Here is a 12,278-nt window from a genome sequence, read left to right as displayed (position 1 = left end):
CTGCGGCCCTGAACCTGACTGTGTGGCCATTGAGTCCTGGATCCTAGCGGCCTCAGGTTTATCTCATGAAGTTGTTGCCACAATGAGACAGGCTAGAAAACCATCCTCAGCTAAGATCTATCACAGGACGTGGAAGATATTCTTAGCGTGGTGCTTGGCTCAAGGGTTTTCTCCCTGGCCATTTGCATTGCCAATTTTTCTTTCCTTCCTGCAGTCTGGGTTGGAAAAAGGTTTGTCGCTTAGCTCTCTTAAGGGTCAAGTCTCCGCGCTATCCGTATTCTTTCAGAAGCGCTTGGCACGGCTTTCTAAAGTACGCACGTTTCTCCAAGGAGTTTGTCATATCGTTCCTCCTTACAGACGGCCATTGGAACCCTGGGATCTGAACAAGGTTCTCATTGCTCTCCAGAAGCCGCCTTTCGAGCCTTTGAAAGAGGTTCCCCTTTCTCGGCTTTCACAAAAGGTAGTTTTTCTTGTGGCGGTCACGTCTCTTCGAAGAGTGTCCGAGCTAGCGGCGTTATCTTGCAAATCTCCCTTCCTGGTGTTTCACCAAGACAAGGTAGTACTGCGTCCAATTCCAGAGTTTTCTCCCAAGGTGGTTTCTTCCTTTCATCTCAATCAGGATATCACTTTGCCATCTTTGTGTCCGCATCCAGTTCACCAATTTGAAAAGGGTTTACATCTGTTGGACCTGGTGAGAGCACTCAGGATTTACATTTCTCGCACGGCGTCTCTACGCCGTTCTGATGCGCTCTTTGTCCTAGTCGCTGGTCAGCATAAGGGATCGCAAGCTTCCAAATCCACCCTGGCGCGGTGGATCAAGGAACCAATTCTTCACACATACCGTTCTGCTGGGCTTCCGATTCCATCTGGACTGAAGGCCCATTCTACCAGAGCCGTGGGTGCGTCCTGGGCATTGCGGCATCAGGCTACGGCTCAGCAAGTGTGCCAGGCGGCTACCTGGTCGAGTCTGCACACGTTTACCAAACACTATCAAGTGCATACCTACGCTTCGGCAGATGCCAGCCTAGGTAGACAAGTCCTTCAGGCGGCGGTGGCCCACCTGTAGGAAGAGGCTGTCTGACAGCCCGTTCATGTGGTATCTTTTTACCCACCCAGGGACTGCTTTTGGACGTCCCACTGTCTGGGTCTCCCAATTAGGAGCGAAAAAGAAGAAGGGAATTTTGTTTACTTACCGTAAATTCCTTTTCTTCTAGCTCCAATTGGGAGACCCAGCACCCGCCCTATTTGTTCTTAGGGTTTCGTTTTTCGGGTGCACATGTTGTTCATGTTGTTTCTTAAGTTCTCCGATCTTGTTATCGGATTGAATTTGTTTTTGAAACTGTTATTGGCTTTCCTCCTTCTTGCTTTGGTACTAAAACTGAGGAATCCGTACTCCTACGGGAGGGTGTATAGCCAGAAGGGGAGGGGCCTTACACTTTTAAGTGTAGTTCTTTGTGCGGCCTCCAGAGGCAGTAGCTATACACCCACTGTCTGGGTCTCCCAATTGGAGCTAGAAGAAAAGGAATTTACGGTAAGTAAACAAAATTCCCTTCTTTTTCACCCATTAATTCTCTGCTGTGTAATATTGGAGTGTCAATTCCAAAGGCATCCTTAAACCCAGATGACCAGCATCCTGTAAAGCTCCGGATCGGTTTCATATTAAACCGAAAATTTTACTATATATTTTTATACTGACGCATTGCAGAATATGGTACAAATAATTAAATGATCGCATTTTCAAGTCCCCTATGAGGAGTAAAAAAATACAGTGGAAAATTTAAAAACGGAAAAAAAATGTTAAAAATATTAAATTAAAAAATATTAATATATTTAATATTATTAAATTAAATAACATAAAAACTTCAATCATGTTTGCGCCTTTAGCCTAAAATAAAGAAATAAAAACAGGTTAAAAATAAATATATTTGATATTGCTGCGTCCCATATGTATTTTTCTTTCCTCGTTTTTCAATACATTATATGGTAAAATGAATGATATCATTGAAAAACTACATTTCGTCGGAAAAAAATTAAAAAGTTATAAAAGGAAATTGTCAAAAAAAGGGGAATATCCAAGAACATTGAATTCGATCGGGCTTTTATTTTCTATAGATCTTCTCTTTGGCATGGAGCCCAGATGGAAAGCACTTGGCTACCTGCTGCAAAGATCAGCACATCCGTATATATGAGCCACGAGTTTCCTCCGAGGCGCAGCAGGTGAGACAGCGCAGGTGATGGTGGCGCAGCGTGGCCACTTCTATATATAGCTTTATATGTGTGCACCGGCCGTAATAATCCAGCAATGTGACCATCTCTTCTCACAGGTGGGTCCCGGACCTGAAGGCCCCCGCGGAGCTCGTATTCTCTGGGTGTGTGACGGCAAATATCTGCTTGTGTCTGGATTTGATAGGTGAGGGCAGCCGAATATCCACTGTATAAATACATGGGCCTGCAGGATTCCTACAGGACGTGGCGCAGGTAAAGTGACAGCGATTGTTGTTATTCACAGCCGAAGTGAACGGCAGCTGACTCTGCACAGCGCACAGGACTTGTCACAAGGTCCGATCGCAACGATCAGCATCGATGTGTCACCTGCCACCCTTATCCCATACTACGACCCGGACACTGGGCTCCTGCTGCTTACTGGGAAGGTAAACAACCAGCCATTACAATAGGGGTATAGGCTCCTGACTACTGGGGGAATAGGGGTATAGGCTCCTGACTACTGGGGGAATAGGGGTATAGGCTCCTGACTACTGGAGGAATAGGGGTATAGGCTCCTGACTACTGGGGGAATAGGGGTATAGGCTCCTGACTACTGGGGGAATAGAGGTATAGGCTCCTGACTACTGGGGGAGTAGGGGTATAGGCTCCTGACTACTGGAGGAATAGGGGTATAGGCTCCTGACTAATGTGGAATAGAGGTATAGGCTCCTGACTAATGGGGGAGTAGAGGTATAGGCTCCTGACTACTGGAGGAATAGGGGTATAGGCTCCTGACTACTGGGGGAATAGAGGTATAGGCTCCTGACTACTGGGGGAATAGAGGTATAGGCTCCTGACTACTGGGGGAATAGGGGTATAGGCTCCTGACTACTGGAGGAATAGGGGTATAGGCTCCTGACTACTGTGGGGAATAGAGGTATAGGCTCCTGACTACTGGGGAATAGAGGTATAGGCTCCTGACTACTCGGGGAATAGAGGTATAGGCTCCTGACTACTGGATGAATAAAGATATAGGCTCCTGAATACTGAGGAATAGAGATATAGGCTCCTGATAACTGGGGGAATATGAGTATAGGCTCTAGAATACTGGGGGAATAGAGGTATAGAGCCTAACTACTGGGGGAATAGAGGTATAGGGCCTAACTACTGTGGGAGTAGAGGTTTAGGCTCCTGATTACTGATGAATAGGGGTATAGGCTCTTGAATACGGAGGAATAGAGGTATAGGCTTCTGACTACTGGGGAATAGAGGTATAGGCTTCTGACTACTGGGGAATAGAGGTATAGGCTTCTGACTACTGGGGAAATAGGGGTATAGGCTCCTGACTACTGGGGGAATAGAGGTATAGGGTCCTGACTACTGGAGGAATAGGGGTATAGGGTCCTGACTACTGGAGGAATAGGGGTATAGGCTCCTGACTACTGGGGGAATAGAGGTATAGGCTCCTGACTACTGGGAGAATAGAGGTATAGGCTCCTGACTACTGGAGGAATAGGGGTATAGGCTCCTGACTACTGGGGAAATAGAGGTATAGGCTCCTGACTACTGGAGGAATAGGGGTATAGGCTCCTGACTACTGGGGGAATAGAGGTATAGGCTCCTGACTACTGGAGGAATAGAGGTATAGGCTCCTGACTACTGGAGGAATAGGGGTATAGGCTCCTGACTACTGGGGGAATAGAGGTATAGGCTCCTGACTACTGGAGGAATAGGGGTATAGGCTCCTGACTACTGGGGAAATAGAGGTATAGGCTCCTGACTACTGGAGGAATAGGGGTATAGGCTCCTGACTACTGGGGGAATAGAGGTATAGGCTCCTGACTACTGGAGGAATAGGGGTATAGGCTCCTGACTACTGGGGGAATAGAGGTATAGGCTCCTGACTACTGGAGGAATAGGGGTATAGGGTCCTGACTACTGGGGGAATAGAGGTATAGGGTCCTGACTACTGGGGGAATAGAGGTATAGGCTCCTGACTACTGGGGGAATAGAGGTATAGGCTCCTGACTACTGGGGGAATAGGGGTATAGGCTCCTGACTACTGGGGGAATAGGGGTATAGGCTCCTGACTACTGGGGGAATAGAGGTATAGGCTCCTGACTACTGGAGGAATAGGGGTATAGGGTCCTGACTACTGGGGGAATAGAGGTATAGGGTCCTGACTACTGGGGGAATAGAGGTATAGGCTCCTGACTACTGGGGGAATAGAGGTATAGGCTCCTGACTACTGGGGGAATAGGGGTATAGGCTCCTGACTACTGGGGGAATAGAGGTATAGGCTCCTGACTACTGGGGGAATAGAGGTATAGGCTCCTGACTACTGGGGGAATAGGGGTATAGGCTCCTGATTTCCGGGGGAATAGGGGTATGTGCGTCTCCTTTTGCTTTTATTGTGCTGTTTGTGCCGCTCTTTCTCCAGGGTGACACCAGAGTTTTCCTCTATGAGGTGGTCCCAGAATCCCCCTACTTCCTAGAATGTAACACCTTCATCCCCAGCGATCCACATAAGGTGAGACCCCGCTTCCCATATTATAGCTGGTGCCTGCAGGAGGCCTTTGTGTATACTGATAATCAGAATACTCTTTTATTTCCTTATTCCAGGGTATCCAGTACCTGCGGAAGGTGGATTGCTCGGTGCCTGACGTGGAGGTTCTGCGCGCCCTTCGTCTCTGCTATAACTCCGTTGAGCCCGTGGCTTTTCGGGTGCCTCGTGTTAAGGTGGGCACCGCCTGGTATTTCATAGATTGGTTATACCAGTGTGAATGAAGAGTCAGCTGTACGGTTGTGTTGTCTCCATAGAAAGACTTCTTCCAAGATGATTTGTTCCCACCGTCCCGTGTCACCTGGGAGCCGGCACTGACGGCCGAGGAATGGCTGAGTGGTAAAGACAAGCAGCAGCGGAGCGTCAGCCTCTGCCCTCGGGGCATGATTCCTGGTAAGGGCAAGGGTATTCTACAGAATCTGTACATATTATTACTTTAATCCCTTCCAACTCCATGTTGTACTATTACATCATGGAACGGGTTCAAGAGCTGAGCCGGCTCCACACAGGGCTTGTGCCGGCTGTGCCAAACAGCTGACATCTGTCTCTAACAGCAGCGATTAAGTGACATCCATCGCCTTGTTCCCTGCAGGACTATCGCAGGGTGCTGATGGGCTAATTTAGCAGTTAGGAGCCTGTTGAAGGCCATCTTGGTTGTCCCATGATTTTTACCATATGGTTTAGTACTAGAGTATTACAATGTATAGACGAGTCAAAAAAAAAAAAAAGTGTTAGTAATAATTAAAAAATAAAAATCTAAATCCCCACCACCCACCCTTTTTTTTCCTCCATCCAAAAACAAATAAAAAAATAACCATATTTGATATCAAAGTTTGATTTATGGAAATAAAATATCAAATTATTTAAACCATTAGATAAAAAATGGTGAAAAATGGAAATAAAAAAGTTGCTATATTTTTGTTTTTTTCTTGGTCGCAATGCAATATAGAAAAACATTGTTTAGTAACAGTAAAAAGGTAAGCTCACTGTGCAAAAAAAATAATAATGAATAAATGGAAAAAATAAGCCTTCACCCCATCAACTGAAAGACTAAAAAATCATGGGCCTTGGGAAATAGCGACAAAAAAACTAAAAAAATATATATTATTTAAGTTTATATCGCCGTATTCATACTGACCTGAAATCCGTTATTTCCCTCACGACAAACATCGTAAATACGAAACCATAAAAGTAATTGCAGAGGGGGATTTTTTTGTTTGTTTTTTTTCTTTTAGGTTTTCATTAAATGGTAATGTGCATAGTGTCATTCAAAACTACAACTCCTCCCCCTAAAAATGAGCCATGATATGGATATGTGGATAGGAAATAAAAGGTTATATCTGTTAGGAGGAGGGGGGACTAGAAGGATGCCAAAATGGAAAATGGCTCTGTCCTTAAGATGTTAAAATAGTTTTTTCTGCCCACAGTGAGCCAAGCTCCTAAGGAGGCGCCAAACAAGAAGTTTGTGCCAGCTTCGGTGTACCTTCAAGAGAAGACAGATGAGCAGAAGAAAGAGGAGGTTAGACCTGTGACCTGACCCTTATTTTATGTCCTGCCCAGATCACACGATAAGGAACCAGTGATGTCGTTCAGGACGGTGGGGGTGCAACTAGTGACCCCTATTATCTACAAAACATTTAGGACGCCAGATCCAACTAGAGTAGGGAGGCCCTTATACATAGACTGTCAACTGACCCCGCTGATAGTGGCAGATTCGGTGGTGCACAGTGTATAAGGGTAGATAGTATAGAGTAGTAGAATTACAAGACAGATAAAGTGCTGCTAGCCATGCGCCTGCTTCTTTAGCATGACACTATATCCGCTGCCATGGCTTTGTGTGCCAGATCCTACTAGAGTATAGAGGCCCTTTATATATATTAGACTGTCGGCTGACCAGATTTCGCACACAGTGTATAAGGGTAGATAGTATAGAGTGGTAGAATTATAAGACAGATACAGTGCTGCTTGTCATGCGTCTGCTTCTTTAGCATGACACTATAACCGCAGTCAGGGCTTTGTGTGCTGGATCCTACTCGAGTAGGGAGGCCCTTATACATACAGTTAGGTCCAGAAATATTTGGACAGTGACACAAGTTTTGTTATTTTAGCTGTTTACAAAAACATGTTCAGAAATTCAATTATATATATAATATGGGCTGAAAGTGCACACTCCCAGCTGCAATATGAGAGTTTTCACATCCAAATCGGAGAAAGGGTTTAGGAATCATAGCTCTGTAATGCATAGCCTCCTCTTTTTCAAGGGACCACAAGTAATTGGTCAAGGGACTCTAAGGGCTGCAATTAACTCTGAAGGCGTCTCCCTCGTTAACCTGTAATCAATGAAGTAGTTAAAAGGTCTGGGGTTGATTACAGGTGTGTGGTTTTGCATTTGGAAGCTGTTGCTGTGACCAGACAACATGCGGTCTAAGGAACTCTCAATTGAGGTGAAGCAGAACATCCTTAGGCTAAGTTCACATTTCCGCTAAAATCTATCAGTCACAATCCGCTGCTCTTGTAAACAGCGGAATCCGTTTAGCGGATTCCGCTGCTCCCATAGACTTGTATGAGCAGCGGATTGTGACTGATGATGCTGCGTTGCACCCTCCGCCCGACTGATCAGTCGTGGAACGACTGACCGCCGGGCGGGAGGAACGCAGCATGTAACGTTTTTTGAGCAGCGAGATCCGTCGGATTTCGCTGCGCATGCTCTCTGGCTCCCTGCACACGTCACCAGCTTTGGTTGGTTACCCGATATTTACCCTGGTTACGGTGCAAGGAGCCAGCGCTAAGCGGTGTAGGCCCGTAACCAAGGTAAATATCGGGTAACCAAGGTAAACATCGGGTGCTTTGCTGTTACCCGATATTTAGGCTGGTTACGTGTGCAGGGAGGCCGACACTTCCCCGCTCGGCCCCGCCCCCTCCTGCACTCCGCACATGTATGTACACACACACACACACACACCTGTCCCCAGCCATGCAGACAAGCACTGACACCTTCGTCTGGCCTCGCCCCCTGCTCGGCTCCGCCCCCTCCCGCACTTTGCATGTGCACACACACACATACATACATACATGCACATACACACACTCACTCATACATACACTCACCTGTCCCCAGCCATGCAGACCGCAGCACTTCTACTGACATCCTCAGCGCCTGGCCCCGCCCCCCGCTCGGCTCCGCCCCCTCCCGCACTTTGCATGTGCACATACATACATACATACATACATACATACATACATGCACATACACACACTCACTCACTCACAGATACACTCACCTGTCCCCAGCCATGCAGACCGCAGCACTTCTACTGACATCCTCAGCACCTGGCCCCGCCCCCCGCTCGGCTCCGCCCCCTCCCGCACTTTTCATGTGCACATACATACATACATACATACATACATACATACATACATACATGCACATACACACACTCACTCACACATACACTCACCTGTCCCCAGCCATGCAGACCGCAGCACTTCCACTGACATCCTCAGCACCTGGCCCCGCCCCCCGCTCGGCTCTGCCCCCGAACTCCGCCCCCTGCACACAACGGAATCCGACAAAGAATTCTGTTCTTTGTCATCCGTTGTACAGCGTTGAACAGCGCATCAGTCACATGCGTCAAGCGACGCATGTGACTGATACAAATCAACGGAAATGTGAACTTAGCCTTAGGCTGAAAAAAAAGAAAAAATCCATCAGAGAGATAGCAGACATGCTTGGAGTAGCAAAATCAACAGTCGGGTACATTCTGAGAAAAAAGGAATTGACTGGTGAGCTTGGGAACTCAAAAAGGCCTGGGCGTCCACGGATGACAACAGTGGTGGATGATCGCCGCATACTTTCTTTGGTGAAGAAGAACCCGTTCACAACATCAACTGAAGTCCAGAACACTCTCAGTGAAGTAGGTGTATCTGTCTCTAAGTCAACAGTAAAGAGAAGACTCCATGAAAGTAAATACAAAGGGTTCACATCTAGATGCAAACCATTCATCAATTCCAAAAATAGACAGGCCAGAGTTAAATTTGCTGAAAAACACCTCATGAAGCCAGCTCAGTTCTGGAAAAGTATTCTATGGACAGATGAGACCAAGATCAACCTGTACCAGAATGATGGGAAGAAAAAAGTTTGGAGAAGAAAGGGAACGGCACATGATCCAAGGCACACCACATCCTCTGTAAAACATGGTGGAGGCAACGTGATGGCATGGGCATGCATGGCTTTCAATGGCACTGGGTCACTTGTGTTTATTGATGACATAACAGCAGACAAGAGTAGCCGGATGAATTCTGAAGTGTACCGGGATATACTTTCAGCCCAGATTCAGCCAAATGCCGCAAAGTTGATCGGACGGCGCTTCATAGTACAGATGGACAATGACCCCAAGCATACAGCCAAAGCTACCCAGGAGTTCATGAGTGCAAAAAAGTGGAACATTCTGCAATGGCCAAGTCAATCACCAGATCTTAACCCAATTGAGCATGCATTTCACTTGCTCAAATCCAGACTTAAGACGGAAAGACCCACAAACAATCAAGACCTGAAGGCTGCGGCTGTAAAGGCCTGGCAAAGCATTAAGAAGGAGGAAACCCAGCGTTTGGTGATGTCCATGGGTTCCAGACTTAAGGCAGTGATTGCCTCCAAAGGATTTGCGACAAAATATTGAAAATAAAAATATTTTGTTTGGGTTTGGTTTATTTGTCCAATTACTTTTGACCTCCTAAAATGTGGAGTGTTTGTAAAGAAATGTGACAATTCCTACAATTTCTATCAGATATTTTTGTTCAAACCTTCAAATTAAACGTTACAATCTGCACTTGAATTCTGTTGTAGAGGTTTCATTTCAAATCCAATGTGGTGGCATGCAGAGCCCAACTCGCCAAAATTGTGTCACTGTCCAAAGATTTCTGGACCTAACTGTATTAGACTGTCGGCTGACCAGATTTGGCGCACAGTGTATGAGGGTAGATAGTATAGAGTAGTAGAATTACAAAAGACATACAGTGCTGCTCGCCATGTGCCGGCTTCTTTAGCATGACACCATAACCGCTGCCAGGGCTTTGTGTGCCGGATCCTACTAGAGTATAGAGGCCCTTATACATATTGGACTGTCAGCTGACCAGATTCGGCGCACAGTGTATAAGGGTAGATAGTATATAGTAGTAGAATTATAAGACAGATACGGTGCTGCTTGCCATGTGCCTGCTTCTTTAGCATGACACTATAACCGCTGCCAGGGCTTTGTGTGCCGGATTCTACTAGAGCAGGGAGGCCCTTATACATATTGGACTATTAGCTGACCCCGCTGATATCTGCAGATTCGGCGCACAGTGTATAAGGGTAGATAGCATACAGTTGTAGAATTACAAGACAGATATTTTGCTGCTCGCCATGCGCCTGCTTCTTTAGCATGACACTATATCCGCTGCCATGGCTTTGTGTGCCGGATCCTACTAGAGTATAGAGGCCCTTTATACATATTAGACTGTCGGCTGACCAGATTTGGCACACATTTTATAAGGGTAGATAGTATAGAGTAGCAGAATTACAAAAGACATACAGTGCTGCTCGCCATGTGCCTGCTTCTTTAGCATGACACCATAACCGCTGCCAGGGCTTTGTGTGCCGGATCCTACTAGAGTATAGAGGCCCTTATACATATTGGACTGTCAGCTGACCAGATTCGGCGCACAGTGTATAAGGGTAGATCGTATATAGTAGTAGAATTATAAAACAGATACAGTGCAGCTCGCCATGTGCCTGCTTCTTTAGCATGACACTATAACCGCTGCCAGGGATTTGTGTGCCGGATTCTACTAGAGCAGGGAGGCCCTTATACATATTGGACTATTAGCTGACCCCGCTGATATCTGCAGATTCGGCGCACAGTGTATAAGGGTAGATGGTATACAGTAGTAGAATTACAAGACAGATATTTTGCTGCTCGCCATGCGCCTGCTTCTTTAGCATGACACTATAACCGCTGTCAGGACCTTGCATGCCGTGTCCTATACCTGGACACAACTACCGCCATGTTTTATCCAAGCGTGGCCAGTCACTAGATTGACAGCGGATATGGCAAACAGCCCTTTATTGCAGCATAAAACCCCTGTATGACGATGAATTCATATTGTTCTTTCCATTCCTCAGCTTCTGAGTGCAATGGTGGCAAAGCTTGGAAATCGGGACGACCCTCTGCCCCAGGATGCATTTGAAGGCGTTGACGAGGATGAGTGGGTGAGTAGTGCCGCCTGTGAATATCGCATATCATACACATTTCTGTGCTCTTGTCCTCTATTGCTGCTTATATTCTGGATAGATATAAAACTTACTGAATAAGAAAAGCTCTGGTTGATTTGCTGGAATCCATTTCTTGTCCCGGGTTCAGCTGAGGACACGATTCATGAGGAAATCCACGCTGTGGGTTTGACCGTCCGCAGAGACTCCTAATTGTAGGTTCTCCTTTCCTTAGCCCAGGGTAAGCCTACACGTGGATATATGGCGCTCAGTGACATACTTCTATCATTGGGATTGCGATCGTTGGGCTATTTCAATGGCATTCTCCACAAGGAGAAACGTTACTCCTTACACCCTAGTCAGACCAGATCTCATGCTTTGCACTGAGGAGGGGCAACATCCCGAAACATGGTGTCTGCAAATTGAGATTCTGGTTTGGCTTTTATCCTAAGTCATATGGCAAGGTTCATTAAAGGGCAATATTGACTTTTAGGATTGATACTTCCAATAGGGGGCGCTAGATTTTCAAGTCATATGATGAGGGTTGTAGCCTCCGGCTGATAACATACGATCTGAAGGGCGGCTTTAGGATATTTTTTTTTTTCCCATGTAGATCCTGATCGAGACAGCAATTCTTAAGATGCTTTCAGATATTCAGTTTCAATGCAATATTTAATGGCTTATTAAAGGGAGGGTGCATATAGAAGATGTATTCTGCTTCTTTCTTTTTTTTTTAATAGCCTTCTTGTTTTGGCTGTATAAGTTGCATTAAAATGTCCCTTGAGAAACATCTTATATTTGGGTTGTCGGGTGAAAACAAGATATTGCATATCCTCAGGATAGCTGATAACTTATTAATCGGTGGAGCTCCAACCACTGAGACATGCGCTGATTGGAAAAACAGGGAACATTTATGCCCCTTAGAACAGAGTGACATTGCCCTTCTTCGACCTGGGCTCTATTCATTTTTATGTGGCTGCCGAATGCTGCCTTAGGCGGGCTTTGCACGTTGCGACATCGCAAGCCGATGCTGCGATGTCGCACGCGGTAGTCCCCGCCCCCGTCGCAGGTACAATATCTTGTGATAGCTGGCGTAGCGAAAATTATCGCTACGCCAGCTTCACATGCACTCACCCGCCCTGCGACCGTCGCTCTGGCCAACGACCCACCTCCTTCCTAAGGGGGCGGGTCGTGCGGCGTCATAGCGACGTCACACGGCAGGCGGCCAATAGCGGCAGAGGGGCGGAGATGAGCAGGATGTAA

General features: G+C 46.5%; 1 protein-coding gene across 2 annotated transcripts in view; it reads left to right on the top strand.

Annotated features, from left to right (window-relative positions):
• PAM16 (presequence translocase associated motor 16) overlaps window positions 1-12,278 on the top strand; it is a 187,299-nt gene that overhangs the window by 158,279 nt on the left and 16,742 nt on the right. For both annotated transcript variants that reach the window (XM_075318224.1, XM_075318221.1), the window contains exons 20-27: window positions 2,113-2,217; window positions 2,325-2,410; window positions 2,510-2,651; window positions 4,646-4,735; window positions 4,828-4,944; window positions 5,026-5,161; window positions 6,196-6,287; window positions 10,929-11,015. In XM_075318224.1, the coding sequence (XP_075174339.1) occupies window positions 2,113-2,217; window positions 2,325-2,410; window positions 2,510-2,651; window positions 4,646-4,735; window positions 4,828-4,944; window positions 5,026-5,161; window positions 6,196-6,287; window positions 10,929-11,015 (855 nt within the window). The remainder of the gene's footprint in view (window positions 1-2,112; window positions 2,218-2,324; window positions 2,411-2,509; window positions 2,652-4,645; window positions 4,736-4,827; window positions 4,945-5,025; window positions 5,162-6,195; window positions 6,288-10,928; window positions 11,016-12,278) is intronic.

Source organism: Anomaloglossus baeobatrachus, chromosome 7 (assembly GCF_048569485.1).
Source record: "Anomaloglossus baeobatrachus isolate aAnoBae1 chromosome 7, aAnoBae1.hap1, whole genome shotgun sequence".
In the NCBI taxonomy this organism is placed as follows: domain Eukaryota; kingdom Metazoa; phylum Chordata; class Amphibia; order Anura; family Aromobatidae; genus Anomaloglossus; species Anomaloglossus baeobatrachus.
This window is presented reverse-complemented; position numbering and strand designations above follow the sequence as displayed.